This window comes from Glycine max, chromosome 16 (genome assembly GCF_000004515.6).
Source record: "Glycine max cultivar Williams 82 chromosome 16, Glycine_max_v4.0, whole genome shotgun sequence".
In the NCBI taxonomy this organism is placed as follows: Eukaryota; Viridiplantae; Streptophyta; class Magnoliopsida; order Fabales; family Fabaceae; genus Glycine; species Glycine max.
Genome location: NC_038252.2, coordinates 831,945 through 847,678, shown reverse-complemented (window position 1 = coordinate 847,678; position 15,734 = coordinate 831,945). Strand labels below are relative to the sequence as shown.

The 15,734-nt window shown below is 29.7% G+C and overlaps 2 protein-coding genes across 9 annotated transcripts; both read right to left on the bottom strand.

Annotated features, from left to right (window-relative positions):
* Window positions 1-2,096: 2,096 nt before the first annotated feature.
* On the bottom strand, window positions 2,097-4,472 carry LOC100811893 (protein NEGATIVE GRAVITROPIC RESPONSE OF ROOTS). The gene is made up of 6 exons (XM_041010818.1): window positions 4,467-4,472; window positions 4,252-4,354; window positions 3,090-3,607; window positions 2,659-2,824; window positions 2,507-2,569; window positions 2,097-2,413 (listed from the first exon to the last, which is right to left on the bottom strand). The coding sequence occupies exons 1-5, from the start codon at window positions 4,470-4,472 to the stop codon at window positions 2,550-2,552; spliced, it is 813 nt and encodes a 270-aa protein (XP_040866752.1). The 3' UTR covers window positions 2,097-2,413; window positions 2,507-2,549.
* Window positions 4,473-11,966: 7,494 nt separating this feature from the next.
* On the bottom strand, window positions 11,967-15,226 carry LOC100500470 (uncharacterized). 8 transcript variants are annotated; one of them, XM_006598648.4, is made up of 7 exons: window positions 15,068-15,226; window positions 14,729-14,806; window positions 13,673-13,897; window positions 12,866-12,973; window positions 12,604-12,713; window positions 12,324-12,402; window positions 11,967-12,166 (listed from the first exon to the last, which is right to left on the bottom strand). In XM_006598648.4, coding segments are annotated over exons 2-7 (588 nt in total). In that variant the 5' UTR covers window positions 14,794-14,806; window positions 15,068-15,226; the 3' UTR covers window positions 11,967-12,165. The 8 variants fall into 8 exon arrangements, with proteins under 8 accessions (XP_006598711.1, XP_014623902.1, XP_014623903.1 ...); XM_014768416.3 differs by lacking the exon at window positions 15,068-15,226 and adding an exon at window positions 14,922-15,051 and having other exon boundaries at window positions 13,673-13,903; XM_014768417.3 differs by lacking the exon at window positions 15,068-15,226 and adding an exon at window positions 14,922-15,051.
* Between the last annotated feature and the right edge of the window lie 508 nt (window positions 15,227-15,734).

The window sequence follows — 15,734 nt, the reverse complement described above, 5'->3', positions numbered from 1 at the left end:
TTATTATTGAATTATAAGAGAAAAAAATAAAATATTACTAAAACGTAATTTAAATTGATATGATAAGATATGATCGGATTCAATGATAACTATGTTATCATTATATGTTGCTTATTGTGTCAATATGATTTCATACATAATTTAATTTATGTTATATTCTATGATTGTTTGTTTGCATCAAATATTAGATAACATTAAAGTTTATCATATTTTTATATTATTAGATTTTTATCATGTTCTTATATATATATATATATATATATATATATATATATATATATATATATATATATATATATATATATATATATATATGAGATTATAAAACAAATTCTTAATTTTTATTCTGAATTTAATATTTGTTTTTAAGAAATATTTAATATGATATATTTAATATTTTAAAAATTTAATTGGCATGAGTATTTATATGTTTAGTATAGATAGTTATTTTTAAAATAAAAAATTATCATATATATATATATGACAGCTTGTGATTAAATAATACTATTTTTTAAAAAAATACTATATTATTGTATACATTATTTATTAACAGTTAAATATAAATTTAATTGATATGTATATTTTTATTATTGAAGAAAAAAAAGTTATGCATTGAAAATATAATTATAAATACATATATTATTTTTTTATATCTTGTCTAGTAGTCATGGTTAACTATGTCAAATGAATTTAATTCAATTGATTAGATAAAATTTGTAAATTATTATGAATTTAGACATTATCTTTGATTTAAAGGAATAAAAAAACATAATGGTTTACTATTAGATTAAATTTTTATGTTTTCTTTTTTTAATCAATTTTCTTATTTATTAAAAAGTAGTATTATATATATTAATATTTTTTATAAAATGTTTAAAATAATTAAATAATAATAAGAATGATGTAAAAAATATAGCATGGAGTATTTTATTAACTTTGATGAGTTTAATGAAAATAAAATCTCGATATAAATATTTTTGACATTGTCAATCAATAAAGATTATTAATAGTATGATTTTTAAAATAATTATAAAAGTCAATAAAAATCAACAAGTTGATGATTCGAACAATATTAAATAATATTTTATGTTGGAGACTTATAGCTTAAAAACATGATTAAAACTTTGAAAGGAAATTTTTTTATTAAAAATGATCAACTACATTCATTTTTTTACGCGACTAGTGTTTAGTTTATTTTCTCAAATTTGATTTTCTTAATATTTATTTATAAGTTGATAATTCTTTTTGTCAAAATCTATTGTGCTATGAAATCTTTAAAAGGTAGGATATGTTTTTTATACGATAATAAAAATGGTACAATTTTTGTTATTATTTTAATTTTAAGAAATATTTTTAAATGTAAAAAGAAAAAATAATTATATGCAATATCATACGACGTCAATTCTTTGATATTCAAGATGTTACTTAACAAAAGTTTAACCAAAATATAAAAACTTTATATTTTAAAAACTTTATATTCCTCTCAAAAAAATTATACTAAAACTTACATATTGAGAAAAAAAATAATTAAATGATTTTATAAAGTATTTGCTTTCAATGTTGAAAAATGTGAGAGTTTCAGAATAATTGAGAAATTGTATGATGGATAATTGATAAAAAATAAAAATAAAAGAAGGCTAAAAAAATAATATCATTTCAAATTAAATTTAATCACCATCAACATTATTATTAGTATGAGTAGATGAACTCATATCTTAGTATGAGTAGATGAACTCATATCTTATGAAGATTTTAAATTTTAATTTTATGAATAAAAATATATAATTAAAATAAAGTATCTCACTTTATATTTTTATGTAATACCTCGTACTAATATTATAATGATTAAAAAAAAGTTTGACCTTAAACCTCAAAACAAGTTACCTCACATGACTTAGAGGCTAGAGTCTAGAGCGTATTTGGTTTGTTTGAATTACACTGCTCATATACACATTGAATGGGAATCCTACACTTCCAAAAGATTCAGAATCAACAAAATAAATGTGAATTCAAAGAGGCTATTAGTGATGTAACAACATCAAATCTATCTATAAAAATAAGTATTATTCATTAATTCCAACATGTTACAAGGAGAGAGCAGGTGACAAAGTGGAGTAAAAAAGGGATGAAAAGTGTGTACAGCGTACAAAATGTCTAGCTTTGTCATTGCAGATCAGAAATACATAATTCATTGTATGATTTTCCACAACATGAGTTGTTCCACGTTCGCAGACACAACCATGAAAAAATAACTGGAATCACCATTAACAAAACAGAGATGCTGCTCTGCTGTATGCACCACTCATTTCTTGGTACATATCAATGAAACTTCATTTAAAAAATTTGAGCTCCACTTCCTAGTCTCTACCCTCCATAATCATGTACATATATATCTTTGGCTTCTTGCTTGAATCTGAGGTGAAAAAAGCAAATTGTCAATTACTCAATGTATGCAAATTTAGGTGTGATGAAATTCACATACTTATACATATGAATTAATGATTACCTGAACAGCTACTAAAAGAGCTAGTAAAAATAAGAAGGAAGATTTATATCTCTAGAACAATATCTGCAAGAAAAAAAAGGATATGATTAATCATAGCAACTTAAGTCAGGGATTTTTATTTCTAACATGGTATATGTCGAAATGCAACTTACATTCAGAATCAGTCTTGACCCATTTACAGCCATCACCATTTCTCTCATCTGATTCATCCTCATTTTTCTTCCTTGTCATCTTTTTGTCCTCTATGCACTTCTTCACCAACGGTGACCGAGAAGAATTTTGGGTGCAAATTTTCTTGTGGAGCATTGTCCTCAAAACCTGTATATTTTATATATCACAATTCACATGTGAGTAAGAGCTAAAGCATAGAAACTGGAATAGCACCTAATCTAGAAATTAATCTATGGTATGAGACCACCACATGTTTATAGCTCCCGTCAATTTTTATGTGACACATAACGAAGTTTTATTAACTCTCTCAAAACTTGAAAAACTCGACTACTTGTCACATGGTGATCTCAGACCATACAATAATTTCTTCACTTAGGCAAATGAAAGATTATTAGCTAAAACAAAGGGGTACCTTCTCCATTCTTGACTCTTGAAGGGTATCTCTAAGGCTTGGTGTTGGAGCAAATCCACTTCTACAAAGAAAGATCTTCTTCAGAAGGAAAGAAATAGATTTCTTCCCCATTGCTTTCTTTCTTTTATCTGCACAAATGTCTTTGCATTTATCAATTATTACACTTAGTGTTTTCTCAATATCTTCTTCCTTATCTTCTGATTCACTGCATAGTGCATTACTGATTCTCCTATCAACCTCCAAGCTTGAAGGACAGTTAAGAAATCTGTCCAGAGGAAGCTCAGAAATCTCCTTTTCCACATTGGGTTTTCGTCTCAGAAGTTTAGTTAACTCCTTCTGTAGATTCCCAATTTCTTCAGGAGTGAAGTCTGCTATTTCCTCTGAAGAAGATGGATCCTCTTGTGTATTTTGGTCATCCAAGTCTTCTTTGATTGCAGTCTTGTTTCCAAATGTTCCAATCGCTAGTAAACCATGAGGCCAATCGCTGAATTCTTCCCTAGGCTCTTGTTTTGGATGATCTGTGCAGAAAACCAAAGGAAAACTTTTATTATAAAACTCCCAGGGAAAGGATTAATGTTACTCTACTGAAAATTTTTTAATACCCTTAGCTAAGTTTACCTCGGATCAAGTTACAACTACTAGGACGCCAACTTGTTAGCAGATAGTGGGGTTTGCTTATCAAACAAAATTTGAAATAAAAAACTGTATATATTAATCAACTTTTAGCATTTCAAAAACTACTAAAATTATTCTTCAATCTAAAAGATATAAATAATTGTTAATTATTAAATACATATACAAACCAATATAACATTTTCAAGTTCTTAATATCCCCACATACGAGACACCTTTGATATAAATAAGTTTATTTTTTTTATGTAGTCTTTTGTTTGATTGGAAACTATGAAAAAAGAAAATGAAGTTTGAGAGAGAGAAAAAGTGTTTCTCCCAAACAAATATGTAAATAGGCTGAACATATAAACACGTCTTCTCCCTGTCTTTCTCTATATGTTTCGACTTAAGTCACCCTTCCTTCAGAGAGAAGCAAGTGTGCTTTTAAGTGTATCAGACAAAGAGTGAATTCTTGCATCTTATTGGTGCTAGAAACATCATGCATTGCCACAAGGAAAAACTAATTGACTGAATAGTATTAAAGACTTACATGTAGTAGTAGTAGTAGTTGTTGTAGTATGTGCATTTGGTTTTCTGTTGTCTTGTTTTCCACCAAGTTTATTTTGCATCCAGCTGAGGAACTGCAAGTGACAAAAACATTCAGATTATATCACAGAAACATTTTTCCAACACTAAATTAAGATAACAATTCTCTCACCCTCACACTGTCACACATAATCGGTAGCCCAATGAGAAGAGACTTACCTTCATTGTGGAAGGACTAAGGCTAAAAGATAGGGGGGGATGAACGAGCTTAGAGTGCATAAGCTGAAAGTAATAGCTAGGTGTAGCAATAAATATATAATGTGAGGAGAAAAGGTAGTAATGATGGTTGGATGATACTGACAATGAGAGAGAGAGAGAAAGGTGCCAGGTGTGTCAAAGGTAATGGAGGTACTTTTTAACTAGTAACTAGTAAAGTTCCTTGTGAACAGAACTTGATAACCAATGAGGATTGAGCTTTGGGATTAGAAAATTTAATTTTAGATTTTGATGAATTTCGTGGCCTAATTGAGGGTAGCTAGCTAGATTTTTCTTTTGTATCAAGTCCCCAAACATGACTTAATTATCTTACCTATTACTTCCTTCCCAATATACGTGTCTCCATTTTTGACCAAATACTTCCCCTCATTTTGTTCATTCCATTGTTAAGTTACTATTATTTATTTTGTAGCCTAATCTCCCCTCGAAAGATGAATGTATATAGCATAAAAGACATTCTCTCTAATATATTCCCATATTATTACTTCGGAATTCGTTTAAGTTCCCTTCCTTCGTAAACAACACATGGTTACATGGTTGAGAAATTTTTGCCGGTTATTACTCTGAGTAGGATATTGCGTGTCATGGTTTTCACCATTAGATCAGAGAAATGATGATCTTCATAGGATTGGAGAGAGAGACTACACAACTTTAATAGTAGATTCATGAAGGACACCATCAAAAGATCAATTACATGCTTAAGCATATTATAATTTGATGGTGTGCCTTCACTTAATGCACAACGGATTCAGAATCACAAAATCACAATAGATTGAAAGCAAAGTTGTAGCATAAATTCAAATACTATATATGAATCTTATGGTGATCTAAAGGAAGCTAAATAAAAGAAACATACATATATCAGCAAAAGATATATGGAATTCCTAACTTAGTACAATATCACTACAATTACAAAGGTTCCTAAGTCCCACTCTAGACTAGAATATTACTAAATTTCGTATCACCAAGCTACAATTGCGCACATAGTCTTGGTCATGTCGATCTAGTTGCATGTCACAAATGTACTAGCTAGCAACCATATCACGTCTGATATTATTTTTCCCTAGATATCTTGCTAGCTATAATTTGATATTCAAAGGGCATGCATGTGTCTTGGAACTTGAAAGGCTAATCTTGTTCAAAGAGTGTGTATAAAAGGGACTATTTTTCCTTAGCAATTCACTATTGTGCTTTGTGATTAGTCGGGAAAAAAACAAAAGGAAAAAGACTATTGATGAAATTAAGTGTAGGAAGCTGTGGCACACATGGACAAATTGGTTTAATCTTAGTGCAAACGAGGCATGGGCAGCCAAGAAAAACAACTCAGAGAATCAGGAAGACCACCAACACAATTGCATGGAAATGTCTCACACTTACCAGACCAATTCCTGGATTTCACCTGCCCCAATTAACTTGTGCTAAAAATTACAAGGTTGGAAGTAATGTGCAACATCGATATGGCTCCAAAGATATGACCTGTGACATATGTGAAAAAGTGCTATAATATATTCCTTCAGACAATCACAGTATAATGACACCTTGTCCATGCTAGCTAGAAAGAACACTGGTTCCTTTTAGTTTGATATATCTATATGCGGATTTTGCTCCTGTTTTTTTTCTCATGTTTATCGCTAAAAACTTGGTTCCTCTTCTTATGCATAGTATGTTTGTTGTGAAGTTTGTCTTTCAGTATATAAAAAAAGTCTCGCATCACTTGAAAATCCAGATTAAGAATAGTTTATAATTAAATATACCATCCTACGTACCTTATCTTAAAATAATGGTTTTTTCTGATAAAAAAAAACTGTGGTTTTCTAAAAATAAAACTGTAAAAACCCATGTAAATTAACACTACTAAAAATTGAGTCTTTTACGTCGTTGATTCTAAGACGATTGTAAAGGACCACCTTAAAAAGTACAGCGATGACATTTTCAAAATTAACTCGAATACAACGACGAAGTTTCCGCCAACCCGTCGTTGATGAGGCATTCGATGACAAACTTGTAAATTTTTTATTTTGATACAAAGACAGTCTTGTCCTAATGACCGTCTTTGTATGGTTGGTGTTGACTCACCCTCCTTAGCTTTAAACCTCAAGACCATCCGTGTCCCTCGCGTCCCCTAGCTTGTCTCTTCTCATTCATTGTTTTCTCCTCGTTTCTCATTCTGTTTCTCTCATCGTTCCGCCCCCATTCCCCTCTCCTCCAGAGGAATCGCAAAAAACCCAAACCCCTCATCGCCTGAGCTCCTCTGTGGTCGTCATTGACGCCGACGTGTGTACGCAACCAACCTAGGGTTCTCGCTCTCTACCGTACGCAACCAACGCGTCATTTCTTTCTCTCTCTTTGATGTATTGTGTATTTGTAGCACTGTTGGTGACAACATGTTATATTTACAACAATTTTTATAGTGTTTTTTTTATTCTATGTTTTCCTATAAATTATCACACTCATAATTTCTTTCTTTATCTTTCCTTTATCATAAAAATTTTGTTGAGTAAACAGCATTATCCTTTGTACATATATGTTTTAACTTTTAGTTACCGGGGAAAAATCTTTTTGTTGAACTTAAACAGGAAATTTGCCAAATATTGGAGTATTAACGACAGAGTGAAAGTATACTAAACTTTTGATAAGACTGGCACTTGACAGTGTCCTCAAAACAGCACACACAACACGATTTTTATTTTATTTTATTAGAGCAGTCCATACTTAATATATATTATGATATATAATTAGTTGTGTTTAAAAGTTTTTCACAAATCTTTAACCCAAATAAAAAAGTAGTAGAAAATAGATGACTGAGTATTTTCAGGTTATTGTTTTTTACTATTAAATAAACAGAAAATCATTATTTTAAAGAAGAATAATAATAATAATGAAATCTCTATTGTATTGGGTTGGAAATTGGGAAGGACATGCACATCAATGGAACCACCTGGCATCGCGGCAACGCTATTCCCATCAGCTTCTGTCGGATCAACGCGTGTACAAAAGGGGTCAGGGTTGACTACTTATTGTACTTTCTCTTTCTCTTTCCTCGTATCATTCATTATACTATCTTGTTCTCTTTCAGTAATAATATTAATTATTATTATTACTTTGTCCCTTTTCTCAAACTAAATACTGTAGTAAACACATTAATCCTACCTTATTACAACTAACAAACAGAGTTTCCCTGCAGTTAAAATGTTCTGATATTAATAAAACACACCTTCTATTCCACTCTTAATTATTGATTAAAATTTATTAAAAATAATACAATTTTATAACTCTCGCTCTTTGTTTTTTTTTTTACAAAGACTATAAATGCCTAGCATTTGAATTCAAAATCAAATAAATTTTGCTATTTTATTTTGGTGATAAATTAATTAATTAAGAAGGTGAGATTCCCTCACCTCTTTTATTCCAGAGAAATTTATTAGGAATAGATATGATTTTTCTCATTATAGATTCAAATGATTATATATAAATTTTGGTTTTTGTCCCCCATAATTTTTTTTGGATTTAATATAGCGGAGTGTGTTATTTTGATTGTTGAAGGTTGTAGTGTCAACTTATTGTTCTCTTCAATTGGTCTTAGCACATATCTATATTTCATTAAAAAAAAGTTAATTGCGAATATTATTAGCCTATGATAATTATAAATGGCTTTAAAATGTATTAGTAATTTGTAATTTAAAGAATATTGGAAAATTAAGTTGATTTGTTGATGACAAATAAATTATTAAGAATGTACATCTATTTCATTAGTATTATTCTACTTTACATTATCGCTGTGTTATCCGTGGATGTATAATCTTACCTACACCTTACCAAATTGATACAGATTCTATGAATTTTTTTCAAAACATTTTTGTTAGAAAAAAATAATTTTCTTCCATAAATTTAAATTAGCTTTTACATAAATTAAAATAAACTTTTTAAATAAGTTAAAGAGAAAACTTCTACAAATTAATTAATTTATACATAAGTTAATTTTAGTTTATTAAACAAGTTTATTTCATTTTTTATTTTCTTTTTCTATAAATAGTTAAACGCTTATAGAAAAACTTATCTAAACAAAACCATAATAAAGTTTGCCATGTCCAAGGATGGCAGTGTTGTGAGGTACTAGTATACTACCATATTTGACTGTGGTATAATGGCAGAGGAAGTTCACGTTTACTTCGATTTAATTATTTAAATATACATATATATAATAAAATAATATTGATCAGTAGTTAAAATAAAGTAGATATGGTGAAGGGGAAAAAAATAGAAAAATCTGATTTTTTATAATCTATTTAATTAGACATTAATTTTTCAATATAAAAAGAATTATGGGTAAAAACTACAAATTCAATTAATTAAGTATTATTTTATAACGAAAAGGGAAGGCTTACAAATAATTGATTCTCTGTGTTTATCACATAATGTATGAATTGCAGATATAAAAAATGCCTCACTTCGTCAGCCCTTCTGGCATGACCGTGACCATCAACAATTACTGTAGCAAGTGTGTTAACCAAACCCTGATATTAAACGAAGCATAAGCACAATTTCATCCGTTAAATGTTCTGTGGTGTTAAAATTGCAAAAAACGCTACAAATTAATGTGGCAAGTCGTTTTAGTTAATCTAAAGTCTAAACCTTTCTGATTGGTGAACACAACTCTAACAGAACCTATATATATATATATATAAATTCAAAAATGTGCATATATGGCATCCCCAACCACAAACCCCGTACTAAAGAACGTGTTCTCTGGTCAGCCTCTTATTCAATTATTCGATTCAATGCAGTTTGGTTTAAATTACCTCCAAAATTATTAGATTGCTCCAAGGAATATCACTAAACTTGTCTGCTCAAATAATTTAAATTTCATCATATACAATGTACACGTCAAATTAGCTCATTGTTATTTGGTAGCATAAGTTAAAGGGAAAAGAAAATTTGGAAGTCGTATACATGAACATGCATTTGTTTAGATAAATTGACCATTTCTTTTATTTTTTTTCAACATTTCATTGTATATAAAATTATTAATTTTATATGGAAATAATTTTTGTGTAAAGTTGAATTATAATTATTTAATAACCGTTCCAGAAACAATGTCATCACTTCAAACCTCGAAATTTTACTTAAAAATAATTAAATTATCTAAGATGCTATTGAATTTTAAAAAAATAGTATGTCACCGAGTACGTCATAAGGTATTGTACATTGACTTAAAATATCTTGTTTAGAATGCAGAATTTCTCGAGATATGAATATGGAAACAATTAATGTGTAAAGCTGTTGAATTATGATATAGTAAAATTTATGTACTGTTATTAACTGTTCGAGAAACAATGTCATCACTTAATTACTTCAAACCTCAAAACATTACTTACAAACAATTACATGATCTAAAATATCATTCAATTTAAAACAAATAGTATGTCATCAAGTACGTCATAAGGTATTGTACATTTGAGTTTTAAGGAAAAAAAAAAACTTGTGTAGAATGTAGAAATCCTCGAGATGCATGGAAGGGACAAACTAGTGTGCTTAAAAGAATCACCTTAACCAAGCATATACAAATTAAAAAATCACTTATACCAAGATACAACTTTAGTTTTGATTAACCTAAAGAAGTAGCCCCCACTAGAAGGAAAGGCACGTGAGGTATTGAAACTACTAGATGCATGGGATTTGGCAATTGATACCAAAGTAGAGTAACCTACAAGACGGCTTGCCAATTCTGGAAACCTATGCAATTCTTCCTATGAAAAAAATAATGACTTATATATGTTGAAGTCGTGGACATGTATCGACCGGGCAAGTTGTGATCATTATAGTTTGACTAAATTAATAACATAATTCTCAAACAGTAAGCAAATGTTTATTCGTTATCTTGCAACATCCAAGCACAAATCCGCGAATTCTGACCATCAAAGTAATCAAAAACTGTGACCCCTTCAGCTTGCCTCTTGAAAACATAAGATCCTCCATACCTGCCCCTCAATTAGGACCTTGTTTGGCAATGCACATTTACTTCTTTTTTTGTATTAAAAAAATTATACTTGGACCCCATTTTTACCCATTAGATCAACTTTTTTGGCTAATGTACTTTTACTTTAATTAGAATCGCTAATATATTTTATTTTATTTTCTTTTCGAAAGAAACTATTTATGACAAAACAACTATAATAAGAATTTTGTGGGTGTTCATTGTGACCTTATGGGCATACAAGAATATGATGAGTAGAGGGGAGTAAAGCAAATTTATTTAACTTAAAAAGTATGTGTAAGAGTTTCTTAACAGAGTAAATCCTACTTTATTCCCTGAATTCATTGTTATAGTAGTATCACAAATTAGAAAAAAAAAATGGCAAATAAATTTTTGAAATTAAAATCCGATTCGTTAGTCACTGTCATTATCATTAATTCCATTATTAGGAACTACAATGATAATAAGTTATACATGTCAAGAATTAAAATAACAGTAATTTTAATTTTTAGACTTTATTTAATATATTTTTAATTTCAGTGATTATTATGACGTGTCACAAATTCAAGGTATAGGGCATACTCTTCTTAACAAAATTTGCTACAATGATATGAAATGTTACATTTAGATAAGATAATTACTGACACTTTTTTTAACAAGAATAATTACTAGCATGTTAAAAGAATTTGACATTGTGATTAAGAATTGAAAATAAACGGAACCATATCGAAATTAGCACTATATGTATTGTGGCATAGAATGTCAGAGTCAACAAATGATCAACTAGCGAATGGATAATTATAGGAGGACTAAATTTTATCTAGTTTAACTTTTGCTTCTAATCTATCCTAACATGGTGTTGAAATGTGGTTTTTTTTTTCTGAACAAGCGATAAGTTGAATCATATGAAAAAATAATGGTAAGGAGAATAAATTTGGACTGTAGTGTTTAATTTGAAATAAGTACCCAAATTTAAATTTTTCAGCAAATAAAATTAATTTTTAAGTATAATTCTTTTCTGAAACATTTTTATATTAAAAATTATTTCAGTTTGTTATTCAAATAAATCGTTTTTAAATATTAATTTACATAAAGGACTTTTAAATTAATTTCTTCACGTTATTTAAAAAATATTTTTTCAAAATTATTAATTAAAAAATATAAACCAAAACAGCTATATGGATGCCAATATTTCAACGACCTTGCAGTTAAATTAGTATTGAATATAGGTATATTTATTTTATACGATGGAATTATTTTTCGATAATTTTGAATTATTAAACATAATGATGCATATTTAAATTAATTGCAATTACATATTTCAATATTAAAACATGTGTTACAATCAAAGAATTTGATTCTTATAATTTGTCGAAGGATTATTTCATTTCATATAAAAATAGTAGGCAAAAATGCAGAGATCAATTGAAGACCTGAACTTGATGACCATACATTGGTGGGCGAAAATATATAAAGTGATTGGATAAAACATGAATAGATAATTTTCGTGTCGCTTCATACAATTTTTTTCCCCCAATAAACAAGCATTCCCCTTATATAATCCATTATGCTACAATTAACTATAGAGATCCTAAAAAAAATGCAAATAAAGTTGTGTTTGAGCTTCAAACTTGTAGCAGCTACAATTCATCATGCTCTGCAACCACATCTGTCAAAACATTTAGAGAGGCAAAAGTAAGTAAAGACTAAAGGGCTTTATTGCAATTATCATGCATTTTGAGGTAATAAAGAAAGAGGATATGAATATGATCATTGGAATTTGGAACAGGACCATCTTGCTTAAGTTTTAAGAAAGATGTTTATACCAGCAAGTTAATGAGTGCGTCGAGATGCCCTTTCTTCCATTTTCTTTTGAAAAGACAACTATTAGTTTCAACAGAAATTCTACAAGAAACAGGAATCTTAATTGATGAGTAATTCCTTTCATCCTAAGAAGATTCTATATTTCCTGTTTGTCCATGTAGCATCTAGGAGGAGAACATTGATGCATTTTGCAACAATGCATTTAATCATATAACAAAGCTAGTGACTAAAGAGTGAATACTTTATCTATTTTTGATTAAAAATAGAATTAAAATTATTTACCTGCAGAGAGCTCTTTAAAGAAAAATGATATCTCTCTTTGCGCAGATTTGGGAGAGTCTGAACCATGAACACAATTCTTTTCCATATCCAATCCACATTTTGCTCTGATACTGCACAATGACAGATGTCACGAACATCAAATTCAATATAATTGGCCCTCCACAACGACAGAGTCTAGGGGTTCAACTCTACAGAAGTTGAACAAGTTGTAAAGTTCAAAAGTGTAATGTAATGCAATTAGTAACACCATAACATGTATGACCTGTGAGGGTGAGTAATCTTAGCCTTGCTTGCATCAGTAGGACCCATTAAAGCGCGCCAATCAGCAATAGCATTGTCCTTCTCCAAGACCATAATTAACACTGGTCCACTGATAAATGATAATCATTTTGGAAAAGCATAAGAGGAGATTCAGGATAATGAAAGACTAGAAAGCATCCAGAAAGGAAAGTCAATGTCTATGATAAAAATGTTAATGTTAAACAGCAATCGGTGATGAATCTATAACAGCCACAATTCAGAGGGAGAGAATTCCTCAATCTCATGTATGTGCATAGTCAAGGTGAAAAAACCATTGAGCTTCTATACAATTTCCCAACTTCACCATGTGGTTGGTACTTAGAGATTATGCTTTGCAGTGTGTGTGCTTAAGTCATTTGTCATATAAAAAAATCCCCACTTAGGGGTAATCATGTAATGCATAACATCATTTCCCCTTAAAGTCATCGTGTATTCAGTAACTTCATTTCTGCTGATAAGCTTAAGTTAAAAGTCAGCCATATAATAATGAAACTTAACTGAATCTGGCCTTTATCTTGACCAACTGCAAGTAATGCTGTATTGAATGAAGATTATAGAGACAAAGGGGAAATAATGAAATAAATATCATTGAGCCCAAAAAGTGAAGTAATTTTAGTATTTTACCATTACCAAGAAAGTAAAACTGGGTCTTGCAATTAAGCAATACAACAAACATCAATATTATGAGGTGGACATAACAGCAAGGAAACATTATATACCATCATCATTCATCAAGACAATCATTGCATGGGAATGGCATACCTCATACCTTGTCATGTATTTTATAAGGCTTGAAAAGAAGCTTTTTGAAGAGTGCTCAGCATAAAAACTTTTCACAGTGCCCTCATCGAGTTGAACAATCTTTTCCTTTAAAATTCTGAAACCATATTCTACAATTGTTCTCTTGATATCATCTGTGTAGTTACCAAGCAATCCGTCTGGTTTTATAATGGCAAAAGTTTTCTCCGTTTCCAAACTCCCATGTGTAGAAGAACTGCAACTTTTGAAAAACTCACAAGGTGAATTTATTTATCATTATTTTTCATTATCTGTCCACTTTTAAGTACATCAAACTGAAATTACATACACAGAGAAGTATATATAGACAACCTCTATATCTGGAGACAGTTCGCTCGTGCAATGAACATATGAAAGATGAATAATTTGATATATGCAAAGCATGCATAACTCTCCATCATCAAGATCAACTATTATTGCTGTAAAAATTCCAACTCAAGTGTTATTATTAGGCTCTGCTTAGATAAACTTCTCTATTAACACTTACAGGAAAAGAAAATAAAAAGGTAAAATAAATTGAGCTTTTTGCATAAACTAAAATCAACTGCACTTAACTTTTATAGAAGCTCTCTTCATTTAACTTTTCCAAAAGCTAAGGTGGATAAGTTGATTTTAGCTTATGGAAAGGCTCAATGCATTTTCCCTTCCTATTTTCCTCATGGAGAAATTTATATAAACAAGGCCTTAACCTGATGCGTGCATGTAACAAACTTTATCAGATAAATTTGTTAAAGCTATCAGTTAATGCAAACCAGAGAGAAGGTGAAAAAAGAAATTCAGAATTATAAATTTACACGAACCAAGAAACCAAAAGTTGCTCAGTTATTCCTTTCCCCCATTCAGTTGCCAAAAAGATTAAATTTTTAGACATGGAAACAAAAGATATTCAACATAAAAATCTTATGTTTATAATTAGACCAGTAGCAGAAAATCCCCCCCTCCCTTTGCATATATTAAACTTTAAATTCACCGATTACTCAATTCAAAATATTTGAAACCCTAGCTTATTACTGCAATCACAACTTACCAGCAAGCAGAGAGGAAAACAAGAAGCACAAGTATTCCGGTGAATCCAACAGAAGGGGATCTCATTTGAAGAACCAAGCTGTAAGAACCAACAACAATCACAAAAATTAGAATCTATTAAAGAGTGAGAAAACTAACGGGAAGAATAAGGAGTTTTCCATGCTGCTTAATAATTGTTTTGAATTCCATCATACCTCAAACTCAAATGTGGTAAGCAAGAGTTTTTTTTTTTTTTCATTTGTTATTTATCTTATTCTGATTCTGAATGGCACAATCATAGATTAAGCAGTGAAAAAGGAAAATATGTTAGATTTGTGAGCGTTCAGACAGAGTTAGATACCTCGTACAGTAAGTAGCAGCCGCAACTGGTGAAGAACACAGACTTCCCTCTGACTCTATGGCGAAATAAGAAAGACTTAACTCGGACCGAAAGTCAAAATCAGAAAAACATTATGGGAAATTTTATTTTGTTTTTAGTCTTTGTTCCTGTTGAAAATGTTTTATCAGATACATTTGGATTTCGAATTACATTATAATACATGGGATAAAATAAATTTTAGCTATTTAAAATTACTAAAAAAATTATAATCATAAATTCATGATAGCTTCATTAAAATTATATTTTTTAATGGATTATATTTTCTTTTATAATAAAAGATTATTTCTGATGAATATATTCAGGTTCTTAAATGTTTTTATTTAAATTCTTCTGTACCTTTGGTTGTGAGCAAAGAAGAGTAGACAAGAGAATAGGTGGAAAGAGAAAGAGAAAGAGAAAGAGATAAGAAATAAGATAAAAAGTGATTTAATTGATGAGAAATAAAAAAATAATATTAAACTAAGGTGTCAAATTCTTATTCACGTTGACGTCTCATGCTTTTAGTTGAGTCTTAACGACGGTTCTACCATTATGATGGTTTTTATTTAGTTACAGATCTAAGATGATCTTTTTATGTCTAGTCCGAAATAGTTGCTCCAAAGTCTATATTGCTTTGAAGAAGCAATGT

What these genes read in the sequence shown, in the direction of transcription:
- LOC100811893 (XM_041010818.1), bottom strand. An exon ending in AAGAGTCAAGAATGGAGAAG is followed by an intron (nt 2,825 to 3,089) that starts GTACCCCTTTGT and finishes TAAAATATACAG; the next exon opens with GTTTTGAGGACAATGCTCCA. An exon ending in GGTCAAGACTGATTCTGAAT is followed by an intron (nt 2,570 to 2,658) that starts GTAAGTTGCATT and finishes TTTTTCTTGCAG; the next exon opens with ATATTGTTCTAGAGATATAA.
- LOC100500470 (XM_014768416.3), bottom strand. Translation starts at nt 14,965, where the DNA reads ATGAAAAAAAAAAAAAACTCTTGCTTACCACATTTGAGTTTGAG. An exon ending in TTACCACATTTGAGTTTGAG is followed by an intron (nt 14,807 to 14,921) that starts GTATGATGGAAT and finishes TGGTTCTTACAG; the next exon opens with CTTGGTTCTTCAAATGAGAT. An exon ending in AAGATTACTCACCCTCACAG is followed by an intron (nt 12,714 to 12,865) that starts GTCATACATGTT and finishes GTCATTGTGCAG; the next exon opens with TATCAGAGCAAAATGTGGAT.